At 41.8% G+C, this 24204-nt stretch overlaps 1 protein-coding gene across 2 annotated transcripts in view; it reads right to left on the reverse strand.

Annotated features, from left to right (window-relative positions):
- The window catches only part of KCNC1 (potassium voltage-gated channel subfamily C member 1), a 142723-nt gene extending 120783 nt beyond the window's left edge, over positions 1-21940 (reverse strand). For both annotated transcript variants that reach the window (XM_032804482.2, XM_032804475.2), the window contains exon 1: positions 18245-21940. In XM_032804482.2, coding sequence (XP_032660373.1) covers positions 18245-18814 — 570 coding nt within the window. In that variant the 5' untranslated portion in view covers positions 18815-21940. The remainder of the gene's footprint in view (positions 1-18244) is intronic.
- Between the last annotated feature and the right edge of the window lie 2264 nt (positions 21941-24204).

The following is a 24204-nucleotide window of genomic DNA, read 5'->3' on the forward strand; positions in this document are numbered from 1 at the left end:
AGCAGTGCTATGATTGCTCACACCAGCTAAGAATCCTGCCCTTATTGTTTCTCGATGTCTTCCAGAACAAAGCCCTCAGTTTGGAATCTGAAAGCTAGGTTGGGTTCTTCTGCATCTCTTACCAGTAATAAAGATTCCGAAATGGGAATTTAGTTACGCATTCTTCTGCTGATACATAAGAAGGAGTGAATCCCTGATCAGCTATGTTGGTTAGTGCAGTGCTAACAGGAGTAAACAGTAGTAAAAGCTTATCTTAGGACAGGTCTACACTATTGCTTAAGTCAATCTAACTTATGTTGCTCAGGGGTGTGACACTCCCCGAGCGACACAAGTTTCACGCTGTCCACACCGGCACTATGATGGAGCTGAGAAGGAATTTTTCCCTTGCCACCATATTGGCTTCGATGGATTTGGGGGTTTTTTGCCTTCCCCACAGCGGGTTCAGGTGGGCTTTGTTCATGCACGGCATGACAGGCGGTAGGCCACATGTTGCAACTCATTATTGAAGTGTAGGGCGGATGTCCAGTGCAGGCACTCCATAGGAAAGGTATACAGTGACCAGATAAACAGCTTGGAAAAGGACTTAAAAAGAGGTGTTTGGTAAAGGAACAAATGGGGGGTGGTTGGGGACTCCTATGATTGGTACGGCAGGGAGCCAACCCCCATTGTTATAGCCTCCTTAACCCTCCTACGAGGTGGGGGATGGATGGTATGATCCCAGCAATGAATTCACTATAGGGACCTGGATGGGAAAAAAGGGAGAGCTGGTCAAAGCCCCCCAGGTAATTATGGAATAAACATGGAGTTACCTGCACTGTACACTTTTATCTGCTGGGTAGTGCCAGACATCTAATAATAAAGTTGCGGCCTGACTAAATCGATGTCAGGTGTCTCCTGTCCTTCTTTCAGTATAGACAGACAATCACGGGTTTTGATAATTCAGGCACAAATTGATTGTTTCTATAGTATTCCCTAAACCTGAAATTTCTGTTCCATTCATATAGGCCACAGCAGAAGCAGGATCAGTACACTCAGGAAGAAATTTTTTTTAGTCTCATGGGACTCCTCTAGCTGCAACTAGGAAGGCAGACAACATATGGCACGAACAGAGTCCTGTTCTTTATTATGTGTCTGAGTTTAAAATCAGATATACAGGCAAAACGTTCCCTATGCTTAGACAAGATAGTGGATCTTCTTCTGTGTATCCCATTTACCTGACTTCTTTCTTCCTTATCTCCCAGTCAAATATGGTTCAATAGACTTATCAATGATCTTGTCATATAGAGTTTGGTTGCACATGGAATATCTTGCTACAGTGATTCTTCCTGTATGTGAGGCAAAGAAACTTCCTTAAGTTTGAACTGTGGTTTGGGAGAAGGTATTATAGGCATAACCTTAAATGTTCCTATGATTAACATACCTGAATTGCTGTAGGCTTTGCTTTCTTGTTTGTTGTCAGTTTCTCTATTGTAGGGGTGCTGAATATTCTGAATGAAGTAAAGATAAAAGCTGCCTTCTGGTGCCACTGATTTATTTTGAAAGGAATTTTAGCTCTTCCTACTGTCATAAAAAGATGTCCTTGCTTGACCTGCTTAAAGCAACATAACACTGAGAGTAAATACGTTTTACTTAATAATTTGTAGGGCTATTATATCTCCAAGTCACTGTGCCAACATTAACTACTAATTAATTCTCACAATACCCCTAAGAGGTAGCTAAATAAGTATTATCCTGATTATACAGATAGAGAACCCAATACCAAGAGGTTGTGACTTGCCAGAGGTCATGTATCAAGTCAGCGCCAGAATTAAAACTTGGAAGTTCCTGTATTTCACTCCCCTGCTTACTATGCTGCCTTTCATTTGTTACCATAGCTCTTCCTTGTTACTATAGGATGTGCTGTATGCAATCAATGAAGTTCTCGTCTATCAGATCATAAGCATATATTCATATTGAAGCCCCTAGATAAGGGAATGCATATAATCATTATACTAATAAATCCTGAATTAAAGATTAACAACTGTTTGGCCCAGGCTCGTTTTTTTAAATGATATTGGTTCTAACCATATGCTAAACTATACACAAGTGTGTGATAAATATTTCTGGATCTCACCTGTAATGAGAACCCACTGGAGTAATACTTACTTGGGCTGACACTGCTGCTCTTGCCATCTCTCTGCTTTCAGAGGCAATAACTGTCTTCTCTCTTAGCTACGGTAAGTACATGTGATGTGTCCTAGCCTCTCGAAGATACAGTGTCTTTGCTGAGAAAGACCTTTCCTTTTAAATCTCTCTTAAGATCTTTCCAAATATGATTCAGGGCCTTGGGTGTGTGGTGAAGTCATAGTTCGTACTTGGGATTTCTGAGCACAAAGGGCATCATAGAGCATCAAAGTCCCTCTGTATGTGTTTGAGCCTTTGAGGAGACAAAGTTGGCCTCATTTTTCTTACAAGGTTGGTGCCTGTCCTTCATGGGCCACAGAAAAAATGAATGCATCAGAACATGTTTGCTGGAACCCCAAAATGTCCTTGGACCATGTCCTTCCAAGTGTCAGAAGTAGTACAATTATTTTCATTTGCACAGGCCAATCCTCTGTTCAGTCACAACCTTACAAAAACAAAACACGCTTCTATGACCATGAAGGTTGATATTACAGATCCCCTCTTTGAAGGGCTATTAGTCAGACTGTTCTTTGCTTGCAGCAGGTTCAGAATGCACTGGCATGATTGCTCACTGATTTGAATGATCAGGATTAGATGATCCCCACCTTGCATTCTTTATACTGGCTGTTTGCAAAGTGATAGATTTGCTTTAAATTGGCCGAATGTGGAGATTAAAACCTATGATGGTCTCAACTCTGCACTGCTGGGTATCTGACATAATGCACCAACCCCCTTTCAGGATCCCAACCATTGCTTCTGCAGTCAGAAGGCATGTTTGCTTTTGTTGTGATGGCCACCGCAATGTGGAGTTCATTCCTCTTGATATGTATCTGATTCTGTTCCTCATTCAGAAAAAGCTTTCCCCTCTTTTCCCTAATGTGTCTTTAGCATGGCTAAACCTCCTTCCTATTATTTCAGCTGGACTGTCTGATTTGTTTTTGTGTTTCTGTTTTAAGAGGCTGTACTTGTGAAGTTTTTATGATATTGTGTTTGCAATTACTCTGCTGCAGAGCACCCTATATGCTTTGGGAGGGAGAGTAACTATATAAATAAAACTAGTGTTACTGTTCCCTAATAACCAAAATTTTCGCCACAGCCTCTGAGTAAGAGGCAAAGTACCAGAAGCAGAGGTTTGGATCATTTAAGGGGGAAGATGTAATAACACCATGCAGCTAGGGTGACCAGATGTCCCGGTTTTATAGGGATGGTCCTGATATTTGAGGCTTTGTCTTATATAGGTGCATATTATCCCCCACTCCTGTCCCGATATTTCACACTTGCTGTCTGGTCACCCTACATGCAGCTAGGTCAAGGCTTGCAAATATGAAATTTACAAAACACGGACATATCTTCCTGATCCATGTGGAACTTTGTTTCCACACATACCTGATTCAAAAGATCATAAACTTTGTGATATTTGTGTAGCTGTTCAGTGAAAAGTGTGCTCTGTGTAGAAACTGATTGAAAAATAGAAAACATTATTAGTGAAAATAATCAAAAAGTGTTTAAGCCATTTTATTTCTGCAGATTTCGAGCTGGAGAAATTTCTTGTTCAATTTTTTTTTTTGTAAAAATGTGAATAGAAAATGCTCTTCTCCCCCAGATGCTTCGTTTCCTTTAGTCCTGTTCTCCCCTTACCCTTTTCCTCCCTTTCTTCCTCTCTACTCCTTCGTTTTTTCTAATTTTGCCTCTGAAAAAAGAAGGAAGTGAAGGAAGAGGGAGAAGAAAGGAAAAATGATGAAATAAAATATTTGTTTTGTTTTATTCTTCCCCCCCTCCCCAGTTTCATAGAGAGAAGAGAAATTTTTGAATAAACACTTCTTTGAGGGGAAAAAATCTCACTTTGGAAAATAGAATGCTTTTTGGTTTAAATAAAAGTTAGTTAGAAAACTTTTGACCAGTTCTAGTTCTGAGACAAAATAGTAGGATACACATAGAGTAATTGTTACTCTAACAATCTTACTTCAGATAAAAACTGCACCCAAAAGATCTGAATTTCAAAGCCAAGGGGCAAAATTTTGAAGTGACTAGTGGTCTGGAGTGTATTGACCTGAGACTCCTTAAAAGGGCCTGATTTTCCCTGGGTCAGTGCTCAGCACTTTCTAAAAATTGGACCCCTTTAGGAGTCCCAAGTCAGGCACCCAAATCACTAATCACTTTAACATCTTGGGCAGGGTGACGACATTCTCATGAAAATGGGCATACTCCTGCCTGCAAATGTCCAGTGGGTGTTGTTTTAAACAAGTTGAAAAATTCATAATTGTTATTTTGCTAGTAAGCTAACGGACCTTTCCAGTACAGAGTGCAGGTGAATGTAATAGCATGTTTTCCCATTAGCATTAGTGGGAGTTATGCTGCTTGATCTCTAAGCACCATGATGAAATTCTACAGTGTTGTGATTAATATCATGTACAGGGCAGTGCAATGGATGATAGCTAAGTTTCCTCATCTTTGTGCAAATGCATATCCCTACACACATTAGTTTTTGCCCTTTGTGAAAACATGACATAGGGCCTGGGACTACTGTTTCCCTTTCTGTACCCTCATTGGCCACAAACTGTCTTGCAAGGCTTTGAGCCTTTTGCCATCTGTGTAGCTGAGTTTCTTTATGGACTCTTCAGTTCAGAGTTTAGCTGTGTGTCTGGGCAATCTTCCTTTCAAACATATGGAGCGAGGCCTGTTTTCACGTTCCAGAGAAGTCTAGAATTGTTGTCAAACTGAGGAGCAAGAGACCGATTTCGAAGAACGAGATTTTTGTCTTAGCTTCTACAGATACCAGAACTTATATTCACAGTATGTCTGCAGCTACTACCAGTGAAAATCACATTTGCTGGATTGAGCCTGGATTTCTGCCTCAGGTAATGTGATTAATCATTGTGTGGTAAAAAGGAATGTTTCTATTGTACCTATCTGGGGCTTATGTTTAAATTTACCATATCATGCACATACTTGTATGTGTGCATTTTATTTGTAAAAGTAGGCCTTAAAAACATGAACATCTATGAAAGGGAGACATCAGGCCAAGCTAGTGTAAACTGGTGCATCTTTGTTAAAGTCAAAGGAGCTGCACGGATCTACACTGACAGAGAATTTGGTCCAAGATCATAGTTTTTCTTGCATGTTATTGTAACTGCATCAAACTGTCATGCAGTTCTCTAGAAGAGAAAAATAGAGGAAAAATGTCTCACGTTGGTGTAAATAGAATCATAGAACTGTAGGACTGGAAGGGACCTTAAGAGGTCATCTAGCCCAGTCCCTTGCACTCATGGCAGGACTAAGTATTATCTAGACCACTCTGACAGATGTTTGTCTAACCTGCTCTTAAAATTCTCCAGTGATAGAGATTCCACAACCTCCCTATGCAAGTTATTTCAGTGCTTAACCACACCAACAAGAAGTTTTTCCTAATGTCCAACCTAAACCACCATTGCTATAATTTAAGCCCTTTGCTTCTTGTTCTATCCTCAGAGGTTATGGAGAACAATTTTTCTCCCTCCTCCTTGTAACAACCTTTTATGTACTTGAAAACTGTTATCATGTCCTCTCTGTCTTCTCTTCTCCAGAATAAACAGGAAGTTTGTGTGTATCTGTATTTTAGGTGGGACCTAAAATGCTTCTTGCAATCTTACTGACATCTGCAGCCTAAATTAAACTTATTTTGTTTCTTAATGGAGCAGACTTTCTAAATGCCTTTTCTCAAGAAGAATGAGTGCACTTTTGTGGTATTGATTTATTGCTGTTTAGACATAGCTAACACTTCAAGTAATCCATACTGGTTTAAATGAACATAAGCTCTTTTAATAAAATTGCTTGCACCCTTGGGATTTTTAGAAAGTATAAACATCTAGGACTAATCAACCAACCACCCGATGTCTCTTGCTTAAGCAAAACTTATATAAAAGTGCCTTCATTTTGCACTGAAAAAACACCTGACACTAAAAGACATTGGTTAGGGTATCAGAGAGCTGGTTAAGCCATGCTTGATTTGTCTGGAAAACATAAGTTATAAGCAACTGTGCAGGATGTGGGCCAAATCCTGAAAAATGCTGAGAAGCAATGGGAAGATCTACTTTAAAAAATGATGGCACATTACGGCCAAGATTATGATGATGTAGTTATTATAGTACAGACTAGAGGCCACAGTCAAGGTGTAGTCCCCATGGTGGTTGGTGCTGAACATACACAAAGCCAGAGACAGTTCCTACCCCTAGTCTAAATAGACAAAACATACAAAGAGGCAAAACAGGGGCATAGAGAGGTGAAATGACTTGCCCAAGGTTACTCAGACAAGTGGCAGAGCTGGGATTAGAGCCCAGGGACAAAATCATGGCCCCATGGAAGTCAATGTGTGTTTTGCCATTCGCTTCAGTGGGCCAGGATTTCACCTCAGGTCTCCTGACTCCATCTCAGGGGCCCTCTCTATTATATCACACTGCCTCCACGCCAGTGACAGTTTCCAGGTGTTCAGCACCTCTCAGGATTTGTCCCTGTATGTACTAGAAGTTCTCCTGAACATCTAATTCCTAATGTTAAGAACATAAGAATGGCCGTACCGGGTCAGACCAAAGGTCCATCTAGCCCAGTATCTGTCTACCGACAGTGGCCAATGCCAGGTGCCCCAGAGGGAGTGAACCTAACAGGCAATGATCAAGTGATCTCTCTCCTGCCATCCATCTCCACCCTCTGATGAACAGAGGCTAGGGACACCATTCCTTACCCATCCCGGTTAATAGCCATTTATGGACTTAGCCGCCATGAATTTATCCAGTTATGTTGTGCCTGGAGCCTTTTTTTATAATTCATAACTGGACAAACTAGAACACTGGATCCAAATGCCAGAGAGTCTCAGGTGTTATGGTGAGGAGGGCTATGTAAGAACCTGAATAAAATAGAATAGATGGGTGGAAATTCAGTTTCAAATTGAAATCCAGTTGAACTTTCTGACTTGTGTAAATCTCTACAACACATCAAACAATACATGATGTGGACTGACCAGGGCTCTCTCTATTTGCATGGGAAATAGGCACAAGAATGGCCCTACTGGGTCAGACCAAAGGTCAATCCAGCCCAGTATCCTGTCTACTGACAGTGGCCAGTGCAAGGTGCCCCAAAGGGAATGAACAGAACAGGTAATCATCAAGTGACCCATCCCGTCACCCAGTCCCAGCTCCTGGCAAACAGAGGCCAGGGACACCATCCCTGCCCATCCTGGCTAATAGCCATTGATGGACCTTTCCTCCATGAATTGACCTAATTCTTTTTTAACTCTTTTTTGAAATGCAGCTTTATGTTTTCTTTGTTGCTAAGGTGTGACTCAAGAACTTCTGGATACCCTCTGGAGGTCACAAGGGAACACAAGGGTACAGGGACCAAAAGAGTATAATGTAAGGTCTCTAATGAAAGCCAATGTCACACTGGTCACCAGAACCATTGGAAAATGTGTGGATGGATGTTGTGAACGGAGATGTTCTTAAGGTCTGTGACTAGGGACTGGTCAACAGAAAGGTGAAAAGCAAGTTTTCTTTCATGTAAAAAGTTTTTATCTATATACATGTTTTGTCTGTATACATATAAATGAAGTATTGTATAGCTCACAATGGGCATCCATTTACAGACTTAGCCCAATGCTAATGAAGGATTGGGAAATCTTAAGGGAGGAAATTTATAGGAAGAAGTAATACAGCACAGGAGAGCCCTGTTTACAGGTAAGGACAATACACTTTTAGGGGTATAACCAAGGGGTATGGAGGAGCAGCCTCATTCATTTAATCTGTGAGGACAAGCCACCAGCAGGCTTGATATTATAAGAAGGGGTCTCTGCCAATCTGCTTGAAAATGCTGGGAAAAGGACATGGAGTAAGCCATCTTGTAAGAGAGGGGAATGCCTTGTTAGTTAAGTATAGACTCTAGAATGCATATTGTGATTTTGTTTAATGTATAACCATTTGTTCCCAGTATTCTCACTCTATCACTTGAATCTCTCTGTCCTGTAATAAACTTAGGCGTGGTTTACAGTATCAACTACGTCACTCGGGGGTATGGGAAGTCTACCGCCGGTGTAAGTAATGTTTTCACTGAGTGCTACAGTGGCGCAGCTGAACTGGTGCAGCTGTGCCAGTGCAGCACTTGTAAGTGTAGACAAGCCTTTATTCTTGCTTTCTCTCTCTCTCGCTCTCTCTCTCTGTATATATGAAGTGCTGTATGTTCAGAAGGGTGTGCATCCTGAGTTGAATTTTGTAAGCTGGTGTATGCTGTTCCTTTGAGAGTAGTGGCTCTGAGACTTCTGGGTTTTTTCAGGGGAACTGGGATTGAGCACTCCAGGGGCACTCTCTGAGGACTCAGGGGTGGGTGTGCGCCTGGTACAGAGAGAGCGTGAGGCTTGTAAGGCAAGTGTTGCCTGAGGCTGGTGGTTTGAGCCTGTGAGCTGATCCACAGCAGGTACAGACAAGGCTTTCTCACACTAAGGGCACGTGGTGGCAAGATGCCTTACAACATATCAAACAATGCATGATCTGGACAGATCTCACTCTCTGTATTTGAATGGGGAATGTAGCTATGTGTTGATGGAGCATGATTTTCTGTTTTCTTTGATGCTAAGGAAACTAGGAGCTATTATATCTGACAGAATTCTGTACCCATTTGGAAAGACTTTTAAGTGAATGTTGAGTTGATGGCCCAGGAAATGAAGGAATGTATATGTATCTGCCCAGTCATGCAGACTGAAATGCCTATTTAAGTCATGTATGTCCTTGGGATATTGAAGAATTCAGTTAGAGCAGATCTTGTTTTTGTTGCTTAAAGAACTAGCTTTCTCCTGACTGCCTGGTGTAGGTGGCTTTTTCTTTTTTTAAAGGTTCTCTTTCCATCACTCAAGTGAAAGTCCAGAAAGATGTTTTAAATTGTTTTATGCTATCACAAAATCATGACAGTCTTGACCTAACCTTTCTCAGTGTAAATCAAACAGTCCTATGGTAAGATTTATCACTGCCAGGGAAGTATCAATATAATTACATAAGAGCATGCCAGCAGAGTGTGCCTGCGTTCTCAGAATGTGTGCAGTACATATGGAGCTGGCTCTCTGCAGTACGCTGAAATCAGAGATTTATTGCATTTAACAGAGAGTCATTACAATGCAATTGTAACTTGCTGTTATTAAAGGGTCTTACATCATAAGCAATTACTGTAAAAAGCTTTGGATTTAGCTTTATTCATAATTTTTATAACATGATTTATTACAACCCCATTACATCCCATAAATCTTATCTGAAGAAAATGAATATCAGTTAGGGACTGATCCTTTTTACCTTTACTCATGTTGGGTAGTACTTTATTCTGTGTCTAGTCCCCAGAACTCAGTGGGACTTCTCAGGGAGTAAGATACTATTCAGTGTGAGTAATGGTAGCAGATTGGGCCCTTAATGAGCATAGAAGAGGAATATCATAATTGCACTAAAACTGTTAGCATTCAGATTTCACTGTGGGTTTATTTTATTTCATGCAATTCACTGATTCCCTCCAACTTTTTCATTCAACTGCTGTACATAGGATATATATATGTATGTGTATGTGTCATATATTTATATAATGCAATGTTCAGAAGAGAAAGCCAAGTCAGTCTTCTAATACTGTTGTTTCTCCCTTCACTCTAGATGCAGGATATAGAAACTGAGAAGCTAATTGCAGTACAGTTGCAGAGACCTCAAAATGGCTGCTCTGTTGCTGTTTTATTCAAGAATGCACTGGAATTGCATAAAATCAAACCTGTACAAAATATGGCCCAATCCTGCATCCCTTATTTATATGAGTAAGGAATACGTACTTGATTCAAGGATTGCTGGATTGGCCCCGGTTAACAATCCTAACTGTCCCCATTTGCCTTTTCTCTTTACTAAATACAGCAGATGTCATTTGATCAGAAATTGTTCAGAAATAAAATTAAGTCTTGCAATCTGAATAAAGACCTGATCCTGTAGTCTTTATGCAGGGAAAACTCCCATTGACTTCATGGGTTTTTTGCCTGTATAAATACTATAGGTTTGAGTACATGTATTTAAGGTTTTGTTAAGAGACTTTTTTAAATAATTTGGAAAATTGTGTTCAACTTCTTTGCCAATGAATTACTAAGAGAGAGATTTATTTGTATATTATGCTATCGTGCGTCAGAATCAATATATATAATGTATCTATTCAAGAAATATACTGTAAAAGATCTTTTGTTCTGTTCAACACTCAGACAAATTAGCCTTTCTTTTTTAAGTTAATGGGAGTTTTGGCATTGATTACAGTAAGAATAGGATTGGGCCCTTTGTAGCTGATTTCATATAATTCTCAGTTTACATTAAAAATGAGGCAATACATATACACTTTATTATTATTTGTTACTTAAATAGCACCATAAATGTACACACCTCAGTATCTAATATGTTTTGCAATGAAGGCAAAACAATATTCTAGAATATTAGACTGTAGATGGAAAAATAATTTTTCTAGGGGGGAGGGATTGCTCAGTGGTTTGTGTATTGGCCTGCTAAACCCAGAGTTGCAAGTTCAATACTTGAGGGGGCCACTTAGGGATCTGGGGCAAAAATCAGTATTTGGTCCTGCTAATGAAGGCAGGAGACTAGACTCAATGAACTTTCAAGGTCCCTTCCAGTTCTAGGAGATAGGTATATCTCCTATTATTATTATTAAAATTTTACTATGTATGGTCTAATTTGTAACCATCAGTTAAATGAATCATACTTTAAAGTGAACATACACTATAAATATATTATAAATAAAAGTTAACCGATCTCATCTCTCTCTTGCCTTCCCTTCCACACACAATGTGACATCACAGAACATCAGTATTTTATTGTCTTTCCTCCAATGAACACCAAAATAGCAAAGGTCAGAGTAAGGGCAAAGAATATTTTTAGGGCCCTGGGGCATAAGAAGGAAGACTGAAAAAACTAGATGCCAAATCTGACCCAGCTGAAGTCAGTGGCAGCCCTCCCATTGACTGCAGTGGGACTGGGATTAAGTTTTAGGAGTACTGCAGGATGGTCTGATCTTGGAGTCCTTCCTCCCACTGAAAAGCCATGCACTTTAATGGGAGTTGTGTTTGTGCAAGGTCTATAGGGTCACAACCTCTAGGCTAAATCCAGTAAACTCTTCATAACATGAACAGCCCCTAATCACATGAATAGCCCCACAGGATGAATCAGAAGCATAACAATAAATACTAAACTAGAAATATGCAGAACGTAGCAGAAGCAGAGGGTGTTTAAAAATGGAAACAGGTGGAGGTTTAAAATAACAGTAAAAAGATGGGAAACAGGCAAAGGGAAGAAAATGTCCTTGAATCAGAATTGTCAGGTTGTGCACTAGCTACCCGAAGTAGACATGCAATCATACCATTGTTATCCTCATCTGTCCTCCCACTTGAGACTTCTTGACTGAAATCAGACTGTAAGCTTTTTGGAGCGTGAACCATGTCTTCCTATGTGTAAATACAGTGCCGAGGAGAATGAGGTCCTGATTTTGATTGGGTGCTACCATAATATAAATGATTTACAAAAATAATAATTGAAGTCAGTGGAACAGCTCACATGAGTATATGTGTAAATGAGATGGCTGCCATTTTGACCAATATATCAGGGTCTTCCAGAACTGAAGGTATGAGCTGCTACAGCTTGAGCTAAAGCTCTTTAGCTGGGGCTACAAAAGACTCCTGCTCAGTGGATTGGGCATTCAGTGAGACACATAACACACGCTCACCAGTGGGTTACATAAGCATTTTCAGGAATGGCTCCCTTGATAGGAGAGAAAAAGGGTGAAAGGGGATATTAAAGAGGAATATGAAATAATAATGATAAAAGGGTGATTATCGAAAACCTGTTGTGCACCATGATTTAATCTATGCTGTAATCCAAGAACAAGGGAACCTCTTGTAACATTAAAAGGCAATACTTTTTGCAAATCTACAATGCAGTGTACAATATAATAAGCCTGTACCATTTTCTACCAAAGTATGGGCAATGAAAGGTTCAGGAAGTTTAATCACAAGGTTAGACAAGCCCTTCCAAGGAAAAACCCACAGGGAGGGACAGGGCAGGAAAATAATGTTGTGAGGGTTCCCTTAATGCAGTTTCTTTTAAATTCTTCCAAGGAGGTGCTGTGGCTTGGGTTTGCCGTGCTCTGAAGGAGCCACCACCCGCAGCAGCCCTTGGTAACGCTTTTTAAAGAGTATCAGAAGGGTAGCCATGTTAGTCTGGATCTGTAAAAGCAGCAAAGAATCCTGTGGCACCTTATACACTAACAGATGTATTGGAGCATGAGCTTTTGTGGGTGAATACATCCAACAAAGTGGGTATTCACCCACGAAAGCTCATGCTCCAATACGTCCGTTAGTCTATAAGGTGCCACAGGACTCTGCTCTTTTTAAAGAGTGGCCTTAGCATGAAAGGTGGTCTACAGGAAAATTAATATACCGAGGCAGAAGCTGAAACTCTGAGGAACCCCTGTAGGTTGGTCTGAAGGATAACGCATGTCTCCCCACCACACTTTGCCCCTGCTTTCCTGGCTTGCCCCTCCCCATGCCCAGATGGATTTCTTCCAGGGAGGGGACAATTCCCTGGAGGTGAGTGATTCTTCCCTGCTTCTAATTAGGAACAAATCCACACAGAGAGGGTCCCTTGTAAGTGTTGCTTCAAGGGGCCCAATTTTTTTTAAATAAAATTATACCAACTAAGTTATAAAGTTACAGTGACTATCCATCCCTCCTTCTAGGATTGCCAACTGTAACTGAGAAGAAATCTCCCTTCTTCCCTCCAGTAGAGCATTGCAGGACTTGGAAAGGTGTTTATTATGAGGGCTGTCATCTAATTGTCTTGTGTCTGGCTGGAAGCAGGTTATTGAGCTAGATGAACCAGTGGCTGTTCGAACTTGGCCATTCCTAATTACAAGAAGAGAATGTAAAACACTCAATATCAGTAGCCATATGATAATAATTCATTATGCAACTTCATTAAACAAAAAGAAAAGGTCCAAGAGAATACCCTGCGTTTCCCTCAGGGGCCTCCCTGAGTTTCTTTTGGGGGATTAGAATAGATTCCTCTGGGTCTTCAAATATTTGTGGAAACCAGAGCTAACAAGGGCTCCTAGTGCACCCAGACCCCATGGAGGAAACAGGGCCGGTGCAACCCATTAGGTGACCTAGGCGGTTGCCTAGGGCGCTAGAATTTGGGGGGCGGCATTTTGGATCCTTCGGCGGCGACCGCAGTGGCCGGATCTTCGGCTGCCCTGGTCGTTGTCGTCATTTATGCGGAGGGACCTGGGGCAGGGGGGCACAGTGTGGCCGCCTGCAGCAAGTAAGGGTGGGTACGGCACACAGGGGAACCGCTCCCCAACCCAGCTCACCTCTGCTCCGCCTCCTCCCCTGAGTATGCCGCCCCGCTCTGCTTCACTCCCTCCCATGATGCAGGACCATCACTCACTCTCACCATAAGTTTCCCATAAGCCTCTCCTCCAGCTCACAACTGCTGATTTTCCTCACTCATCTCTGCTCCCAGGGAGTATTTGTATGAGCCTAGGATTTAGAAGCCAAGTTGCTGAATGCTGCTTTCCATGGAACTCCAGCATAGCTGCACCAGCTTTTATTTAAACCTTTTATTTAAAAACAACAATAATGTTTATTTGGAAGTAATATAAGAGCCCTCAGCATTGTTAATAAAGAGTTTAAAACAGTTTAAAGCTAGTATGAGCACATGCACACAAACTCTACCAAAATCTCCAGATGCCCTGACATTGGCTAAGTTAACAACTGTCAGTTTAAAAAAACAAAACAAAACAGCTTTTTAGGGATGAAGGAAACTGAATCCTGCAGTGCTTGTGTAGGCAAAACTCTCAGTGAAGTCAATGGGGAATTTGCCTGAATAAGGGCTGCGCGTTCAGACACTATATAAGGAAACAACCACTAAAAGGAAAGAAGCAGAGTGCTAGGAAATGGTTTTTAACAATTCATATATAAAGCTGTTTTACAGATGCTTATGAGAGGTCCATGCTCGTTGTTAAAATTGTGCTCTCAGAATGCCCAGTAGATCTGAATAGCTTTTGTTTCACATAGTGCCCAGTCCTCAGCTGATGTAGTTCCATTGACTTCAATGGAGCTGTGCTGATTTACACCAGCTAGGAATCGGATCCTCTAAAGTTGCTATGTAGATTTTTTTTGCATATACTTACTAGTTTTAAGGTTAGATTTACAAGACATTTGGTTGTATAAAGATGTGGATAGACCCCTACTGGAATTTGCAAAAGTGCCTGAGCGAGTTAGGGGCCTAACTTCCATTGGATTTCATCTAACCTGCTTACGAGCTTTTGTAAATCCCACTAGGTATGTCTGTCTTCTAAGCACCTAAATATCTTTGTAAATCTGGCCTGTAAATTCTATTTTTCCAGTGATTATCATTACCCTATTTTCCCTCAATCCTACTTCCCCCACTGCCCTTCTTAGGCTTAAAAAGAAATGCCAGTTTTCAATCCATAGATTAAACTATTACTGACCAGGCATTTATGTTTTAGCAACACAGACATTTTTGGGGTGTGGAGAGAGGGAATGAAAATGTGCACAGTAGCCAGCCTTGCCAGGAGTAACATAATTTCCCTCCTTTCTACAAATGCACATCCAAGCTGAGAACAGACACAATAACGTGATCAATCATGCAGTTCAAATACTGAATCCAAATACTGAATATTCAAACTCTTGCTTATTTTAACAAGCCCTAAACCGTCCCTATATTGAAATATGGCCCTGATTGTGCAAAAGAACTAATAAAATTTTTTGCAAAAATGACTAGATTTGTGTGTTTTGATTTTTTGTTCATGGATAATTCCTGGAGGAAGTAGCCAAAGCTGATAGATGATAATTAATAATTGTATCAGATCTTGTTCAGAGAACTGTTATTCTATTTATATATGTCACTATATGTGATCTATAGGGGTTTTTAATATATACTGAAAATTTCAGTTTGTAAACTGTATTCTTTTTTATTTGAGGGTATTACAAGGTACAGCTATAACAAGGATTTTAATTAAAATTTGTAAGTTTGTACAATCCTGTTAAACATGTAATTTTGGTGAGATATGAAAACATGAAAGCATTTATAAATCTAATAATCATCTTCACCAACACTAACAAATATTATAAGCTCTAATTGGCTTAATTAAATTATGTAATTTTTTAAAATAACAATTAATTTAAGCATTGGTGTATGATTAAAATATAAGGAGTAACTGAAAAAATAGTACAGTTGATTATAATTCATATGGAACTATATTCATGTGTTTGTTACCTGATTATATTACTGTACTTTGCTATTGACTTCTTTAGCATACTGTCCATATATTAAAGAGGCTGTTGATTACTTCACTGCTAATTAGCTATTGTGAGTTTGAGGTATTTTGTGATGTCTGTCTTAAATTATCACAGTATAGATCAACCTCTCTTTAACTCCTTTACACACATAATCATTACATTTTGCTTTTATTAGAAAATGAGTGTCTTTTAATGTCTTCTTAATGGACAGGGTGCATGTGTTGGTGGTGATAGCCTTCATGTAAGTTGTTAAAATGCTTATGTTGTATGTGATTGTAGATCATTAAATGGTTCTGTTATTTAAAATATTAAGTGTATAGTATACACCTTAATTTTGTGTAACGACTAGAATTCATAATTCTGCAGTCTTATCCATAGCAATACCTTAAGGAAAGGACAGATTTAAGGCCAAGTAGCAGTTGAAACAAATGAGGTGTGCACACAGAGAAATGGGTATATAATTATGACTAAATTGTATAATATCTGCAGAATAACATGAATTCCCTTTACACTGGCTCATGGTGATTGTTCTTTTATAAGGGAAAGTCCTATCCCACTGGAATGCAAGGTTGTGCAAAGTCTTTTAATGTTGCTCATAAACCTCAGCCTCCAATCTAAATCACATCAGTATTTTCATGACAAAACATTAGAGATGATTTTACAAACTCTTCTTCATTTGCATCATTTCCCATAGGAAACATTGGCAGTTTGGCCTTAAGGCCATGCCACAAAATATGGGGCAGGTGCTCCATTTCTTATTGGGATGCCCTTATCAGCACATGCTTGACCACCAAAGAAAGCTGTTTCTAAAATCAATGTGTGTTAACACTTCGGTTCATTACAGGCAGCTGACAAAGCCCTTTGAAAGATATCCTCTAGTCTTCCCTCCTCATTTCCATGTTCCCTTGGCAGATATCAGGAATTTGAAAGCTGCAGCTCAACAGCACTGTCCTTTTATGTTGTGGTAAATATTTCATTAATCTCCATACTATTTAAAGAAGCTCCTTTTAAATGTTAACTTCTTTCTTTTGCAGGAAATCTCAGAAGAGTATGTGAACAAAAATCGTAAAGAATATGCATAGAAACTACCTCAGGCTCTGCCCCATTCATTGAGTGTGCAGACGTGGCATCTCAGCATTAGAGATTTTTGCTGAGCCTTCACCATCTGTTCACATATTGATCTACTCTATCCTTCTATCCCTTTTCATCCACTTTTTCCTTCTACAGCCATTTATTTTTCCTCTAGTTTTATCTCATTCCTTAAATCCGCACAGGAAACACTGATTATCCTCCCAGACCAATAAACCAGCCATGCCCATTTAGGGCTGGCAAGAATTGTCTCAATGGTGCATTTGTAAGATAGGGACCACATCAAGTTGAGCTGTCTTCCCATGCACCTATCCATCATATCCATTTCTCTCACTTATCCAGAAAGATACCTGAGGGGCTTATCCTGATGCCACTGAAGTCAATGAGTGGTTTACCACTGACTGCAGTAGGGACAGAATCAGTCCCTAGATTAGCATATGAATGAGTGATTATCCTTATACATCACCGCTCCAGAGATACCTGTTTGGAGCAGTCAGTTGACTGTTTCAGAACACGCTCACATCTACCTATGGTGTGGATCAAACTAGTACTCGTTTGCATTAAAACTGCATGCAGGAGGGAGGAGGAACTGTCCTTCAGTATCCAGGCAAGAAACCTATCGTACTCGTCCCTTGTCCATGCACCTTGTTCTAATGAATACCTCTCCCTCTTCACATGGAAAGGAAACAGCGGTTAGCTGGCTCAGGGACACTGAAGGACATTTATCAAAGAGTCACGATGGGAAATATTTAACACTGCATGTATAAGGATATGGTACTTGAGAGCTACCTTACAACCAGGAAACTCCCCAAACCTTTCTCCTATATTCGCTGCCTGTTTTAATGACTGCTTCTCATGGAGGGGAAATAGTAGTGAGGTCAGCAAGGAGGACTGAAGGGACAGCCTCTTTTGATTAGTAGGGTATAATTGTCACCATTTGGATGCATGGTGGTGGGGAGGGAACTCATTCTCAATCCTCTGTGTACCTGCTCTAATGAACCTCTCTCCTGTTTCCATGTGAGAAAGGGCATGGGTCCAGGCACATGCTCTAGAGTGTAGATCTCCATGTGCCCACACATGTATGAATGCTCTACACAGCATGTGCCTGCTCTGGAGTGCACATCTCCATGCGCCCATGCATGTGTCTTCTCTAAGCTACATGTGGCAATGCATGTGTGCCTGCTCTAGAGTCCAGGTCTCCATGTAACCATGCGTGTGTGTCTGCTCTAGAGTGAATGCAGTGCAGTAGTGCCGAGGGTAATGAAGCTAGCAAGGACTGAGGTGTGGGGACTGTCCTAGGCAAGATGTAAGCGTGGTGATTAGGGTGCTGATTGTATAATTTACCCTTGCGTATCTGGAGAAATAGGGGTCCTCAAAAAGTGCCCAGATGCAGGGCTGCCACCTTCTCCAGAAGCTGCAGACCTGCCATCTGGGGCCCATGCATGTGTCTATTCTAGATTGCATATGTACCTGCTCTAGAGGCCAGGTCTCAAGGTGACCATGCATGTGTGTTTTCTCCAGAGTGAGTGTAGTTCAGTAGTGCTGAGGATAACGAAGTTAGCAAGAAGGACCGAGGTGAGGGGACTGTCCTGGGAAAGATGTAAGCTTGGTGATTAGGGTGCCGATTGTATAGCTTACCCTTGCATATCTGGAGGAATAGGGGTCCTCAAAAAGTGCCCAGATTCGGGGTTGCCACCTTCTCCAAAAGCCCCCGGACCTGCCATCTGGTGAGTCGCTGAGTGCCAGGCGTTTAGTCATCTCCAGCTCTTCCTCGCCATCCCCGGAGTCTCCGGTGCCATCTGCATCTCCGTCGTCAGCACTGCTATCCAGTGGTGCCCCACCAAAACTGTCAAGCGCCTCCTCGGCGTCCCGGTGCTGGCGGTAAGTCATCCAGCAGCAGGGCTCCACATCAGTCTCATCAATGCCCCAGAAGGCCAGCTCCTCCTCATACAGAGGCCCACACACATCCGCTGGGCAGTGCAGCTTGCCTGTGCGGTAGTAGTTCAGGATGTGGGCAAAGACGCCCGGGTGCCGGTCGAAAAAGAACTCGTCTGTGCGTGGGTCATAGTCAAAGTGGCTGTGGGCATCGGGCTCAGCGATCCAGGCCAGCCGAGTGCCGGGCAGGGTGCGCAGGGTGCTGCGGTAAGTCTGGTGCCTAGTCCCTCCCACGTTGATCACGATGCGATCGCTCTCGTCGCCCTGGCCCATCTCGTCTCTTATTAGGCATGTCGCAGACTCATGCAAGGAAGCACAGCACACAGCAAGCACATAAGGGGGCGGCTTCTTGACTGCAATTGATACCTAAACTGATAATTTATCCAGCTGGTCAGGAATCACCTAGGCAAAGGGCACCCAGCTGGTGTCAGCCCCTTGTGCCTCTTCTTCCAAATGCTACATGCCCAAAGGCACCCCTGAAAATTAATGCTGGCAGTCCTAAGATTCCTTTTATTTGCAGTTAAAAACTCTTGTGCTGTTTTATTTTAAGCCAGGGTTTGGAGAGGAGAGAACACCGGCTCCACAAGAACAGCAGTCGCAAAGGTCTGCCAGGTACCTAGGTATGGTGCAGGGGGGGTTCTTTCCTTAGTTAGATGTGGCCAAAAAAGAATCCAGTGCTGCACATCTGTTCAAGGAACCTCTTAGTTGGGAAGTGGGCGGGGGCTGATGATGGTGGCAAAAACAAACGAGGGGGGGAGAGAGTATAAGGGGATCGCAGACAGACACACAGTGAGGGCTGGAGGGGGCGGCTATCGCCCAGCCGTAGCCACAGACCAGATCTATCGATGAAGGGTTGTTTTTTTTTAAATCTCTCTCGACTTTAAGTCCTTCAAAGACAGACAGAAGCAGAGGTACCTGCCGTTGGGGAGGTCAAGACGCAGCGATCCTGATTGTAACCCCCCCCTCAAAAATCCCTAATTATTTGGGGGCGAAGGTGAAGCCACTGAAATATAGAAGCAGCAGAAGGGGGACAAAAAATCCCCAACTGCAGATCTTGAATCCAGACAAAAGCGACGGATCCGGCAGGGGATTCCCCTCTGGGCTCTCTCCTTGTTGATTCACATCACATTCTGCAGCAGTCCTGCCGGCAGCGGCAGGCGCCCCGGTACCTGCAAGCTGGCTTTGCCTGTCCTTGCTCTGCCGCTGAAGGAGGGATCACACGGAGCGGTGCTTCCCAGGGGCTGCCCGGGCTTAGTGCTGAATGGACAGCGCTGCGCACAGAGCTCCAGCTCCCCGGCTGAGCTTTGGGGGGGGTTACTCCTATGCAGTAGGTGGAGGGACTGCAAAGGGGGGGGAATAGCAGCGGTGGTAGAGCCCCTTTATTCCTCCATCCCCCGCGGCTCAGGCAGCAGCAGGAGATCCAGCCGGGCTCTCTCACACTGCTGCCTCGGGTGGCTTGTGCTGGTGACGCGGAGATCAGTCCCCAACCCCACGGCCGCCCGCCCTGAGCTCGCAGGTGGTGCTGGAGGCTGGGTGCCAGCAGGGAACTAGCGGCTCAGTCCAGCCAGCCCGGTCTCCGGACACTTCAAGACGGCGCAGGCGCATTGGTCTCTGAATAGAGCAATTCTCCCTGGGTCCTAATGCAGAAGACGAGACTCACAGACACACCTGAAATGCAAACCCGTTGAAATGACAATCACCTCCTCCTCCTCCTCCCTGGTTGGCTTCCCGGTGTGTGTGTGTGCGCGCTTTGGCTAGAAAAACAGCAACAGCAAAAAAGCAGCTGTGCAAGATCTGCTGCACAACCCCTGCGTCTATACTCCCCTGTGCTCCGCGGCTCTCGGTAAAGGTCTAATAGGATCATGCAGGGAAACATCTCACGTTATTCAGCTGTTTCTAGTTCTCTTCCTCCCCGCCCCGCGTCCCTCTGGAAACCTGAAATTAACAACTTCAGTGGCTGCTGCAGTGGCGGCTTGTCTGACATTTTTATTCTTCAAGAACCTGGTCCCAGGCAAATCATGTGGGAGGGTTTATTGCTTATTTGTTTGCTTCTGGTTTTGCCTGAGGACACTGAAGTGGAAATCTCCATCTGCTTGGTGAAATGTACAGGAAAAAGGTCACATTGCGCCTCCTTTAATGTAATGAATGGGCTGAATCAGCTGGGGTAAGGGGGGTGATGTAGAGTCAGAAAATTGCCTCCCTATATATTTTGCTGTTGGTAGCAAAATCGGAAATTAGCTACGAATCATTTTGTGTTCCCTCGAAAGCGTTTCCTTTTAATTCTGTGGCACAGGTGTAGAAATCGGTGATGGATGAGAGGGAATCCTGCCATAAATTGGTTCCCCTCACCTTTTCTTGTGCCCTGAAGCTGGAGTAGCAACTTCTGACATATGAAGGTGACCGTGGCAGCAAAATGCTTCCTCTTGCCTTTCCTCCTTCCCTGACATAAGGGCAGGATCTTTTGAGGGCAGAAAGACACCCTCTGCAGAAATGGCTTCTCTCACCTGTCCTAGGCTATTGTCCAGTGCGGAGCAATTATTGACAAGTGTCTCTCATTGATCAGGGATTTAGGGAATGGTTCTGGAGGAAAAGAACTTTCATTCTCTATTTAGTTTTAAATATGATAAGAATGTCCATTTATTTAAAATAAGATCCTGTTTGGAAAAGATGTTTGGTGAAAAACAAGATGGCACCTAGACGCCTGTTTGTTTCTTTCTCTCTCTAGTGCTGGCCCACTTCAGACTCTAAATTGCTCTGAAAAAAAGTTTCAGTCAGGTAAAATTGCTACGTGACAATCATGTACATCATTTAGAAAGGTGAAGCATTGAATAGCAAGGAAATGAAGCTAAGGAACTCATCAGTCTTACACTGGCCACGTAATAAACATAAATACATTGTGCCTTCCCCCCCCATCTTGCATCTTTGTGCAGTCATTTACAAATGCAAGTGAAGTGGGTGTAAAATATTAACATTCCAATTTGCTTGTTGATTAGGCCCAACTATTATATAAACTAGTAATTGCTCAGCATCATGTAATGGTTTTTCATGGAGTACATGGGGCCGGGACAGATGTACACCCCACAGACTGTACCGAGGTCTTCTCATCGCTATATTAACAGGACTGGCCTGTGCCAGGATTCTTGATTCAAGGGGATATAGAGCTGGTCTACACTACAAAGTTAGATCAGCTTAACTACATCTAAGGGCTGTGAAAAATTTCATGCCTTGAGCAATGTAATTAAGCCAACCTAAGCCCTGGTGGAGACACTGCTAGATCCACAGTGTAGTAGGACTTTGCCCTACAGCACTTCAGTGGCAGAGCTGCAGCTGTGCAGATATAGCATTTCTAGTGTGGTTATGTTGTTTTGTATGCCTCCTCCCACTCCCCCAGGACAATCTATTGGATGCTTGTACTTAGAGTTAAATAGTTTGTGTGTATGGATCCTTTAGTCTTGTCTGTTTTGAAAGATATATATTGATGACATAAAGATAATAGCTGTGATTTGCAAAGCAGACTATTAACTGGGATATGGGCACCTGCTCCTTTGAAAATCCCAGTCAATATACCAAAGAGATTTTTTCTAAATTATTCCAGTAGGGCCCATTCATATGTGGAGAGGGACAGAAATGTAGGTAAGTTACCAATTTTTAACAAGGTTAATTGGAATGACCCAGGTTATTATGGGCCTGTAAGCCTGACATTGATCCCAGGCAAGATAATGAAATGGCTGATATGGAACTCGGTTAATAAGGAATTAAAGGAGGGTAATTTAATTAATGCAATTCAACACAGGTTTATGGAAAACAGATCCTGTCAAATTAATGATATCTCTTTTTGATGAGTTTACAAGTTTGGCTGATAAAGGTAATAATGTTGACATAATATACTTTGACTTCTGTACAGCATTTCATGTAACATTTTGATTAAAACTAGGCTGATATAAAATTAACATGGCACACAGTAAATGTATTATAAGCTAGCTAACTGATAGGTCCCAAACTGTAATTGTAAGTGGGGAATTGTCATTGAGCAGGTGTGTTTCCAATGAGGTGCGATAGGCATCAGTTCTTGGCCCTATGCCATTTAACATTTTTATCAATGACCTGGGATAAAACATAAAATCATCACTGATAAAGTTTGCAGAGCACCCAAATACTGGGGGACTGGTCAATACTGACGAAAACAGGTCACTAATTCAGAACAATCAGGCTCTCTTGGTAAACTGGGTGCAAGCAAACAGTATACATTTTAATATAGCTAAAGATAAATGTATTCATCTGGGAACAAAAAATATATGCCATACTTACAGGTTGGGATGTTCTATCCTCAGAAGCAGTGACTCTGAAAAAGATTTGGGGGTCATGGTGGATAATCAACTGAACATGAACTCCCAATGCAAAACTGGCCAAAAGGGATGCAATCCTGGGATGCATAAACAGAGGAATCTCAAGTAAGAATGGAGAGATTATTTTACCTCTATGTTTGGCACTGGTACAACTGCTACTGGAATACTGTCCAGTTCTTTTGCCCACAATTCATGAAGGATGTTGATAAATTGCAGATGGTTCAGAGAAGAGCCATGAGAATGGTTAAAGAATTAAAAAACATTATAGTGACTGAGCTCTTTGATTCTATTTATTTAGCTTAACAAAGAGAAGGTTAAGGGGTGACTTGATTAATCTATAAATACCTACACAGTGAACAAATATTTAATAATGACTCTTCAATCTAGCAGAGAAAGGCATAACATGATCTAATGACTGGAAGTTGAAGCTAGACAAATTCAGACTGGAAATGAGTGACATTAGTTAACCATTGGAACAATTTTCCATCACTGAGAAATTTTAAATCAAGATTGGATGTTTTTTCCTAAAATATATACTCTAGGAATTAAGTTTGGTGGCCTCAGTAATACAGAAGGTCAGACTAGGTGATCACAAGGGGCCTTCTGGCCTTGGAATCTATGAACCTGTGCACTGACAGAAGAATAGACCTCAAATTACCCTCAGTAATATGCTTCAGAACATGGCTGTTAAATGCTTAAGGCTTCATACACAAACCAGTTCAAATCTACTTCATGATATTCAGGGCTCATTACAGCTCCAAGCATGCTGAACTCACATCATCTTTCCACTTATTGTGACTGGTGCCTATTTTAGACTTTCTGTTTAATGGGATTTTTCAGAGTAAAACTGAAGATTGTCCATCTCCGACTTCATTTAGTAGATACTTTTCACAGCTTAGTTTGACTTAATGGATATTTTACCCTATATTTTGTATCTCTGAGACAACCACAGATTGTTTTTATTTTTATTTATTTTTTTAAATATTAAGATTCATATTGGATTGATTGGCAAATAGTTGGGACTGTGCTCAGAAATCATGGAACAACCAGTCCTCTGCCTGCAGAGGAGATTGCCCAGCATAATTTAATGTACTTGAAGTAATATATTATTTTAATGGTTTGTGAATATGGATGGTGCTGGCAAGCCATAATACTTTCATTTGAAATACCTTGCCCAGTAGGTGTAATTTTATTGTGATAACATCTCCTGGGTCAAACCCTCAGCTGCTATAATTCAGATTACTTCAGTGGAGTTTCTACCAGCTGAAAATCTACCCCACTATTTGCAGAGAAGTTAATGGAGATGATGCCAGGTGG

The sequence above is a fragment of the Chelonoidis abingdonii genome, chromosome 4 (genome assembly GCF_003597395.2).
Source record: "Chelonoidis abingdonii isolate Lonesome George chromosome 4, CheloAbing_2.0, whole genome shotgun sequence".
NCBI lineage: Eukaryota > Metazoa > Chordata > Testudines > Testudinidae > Chelonoidis > Chelonoidis abingdonii.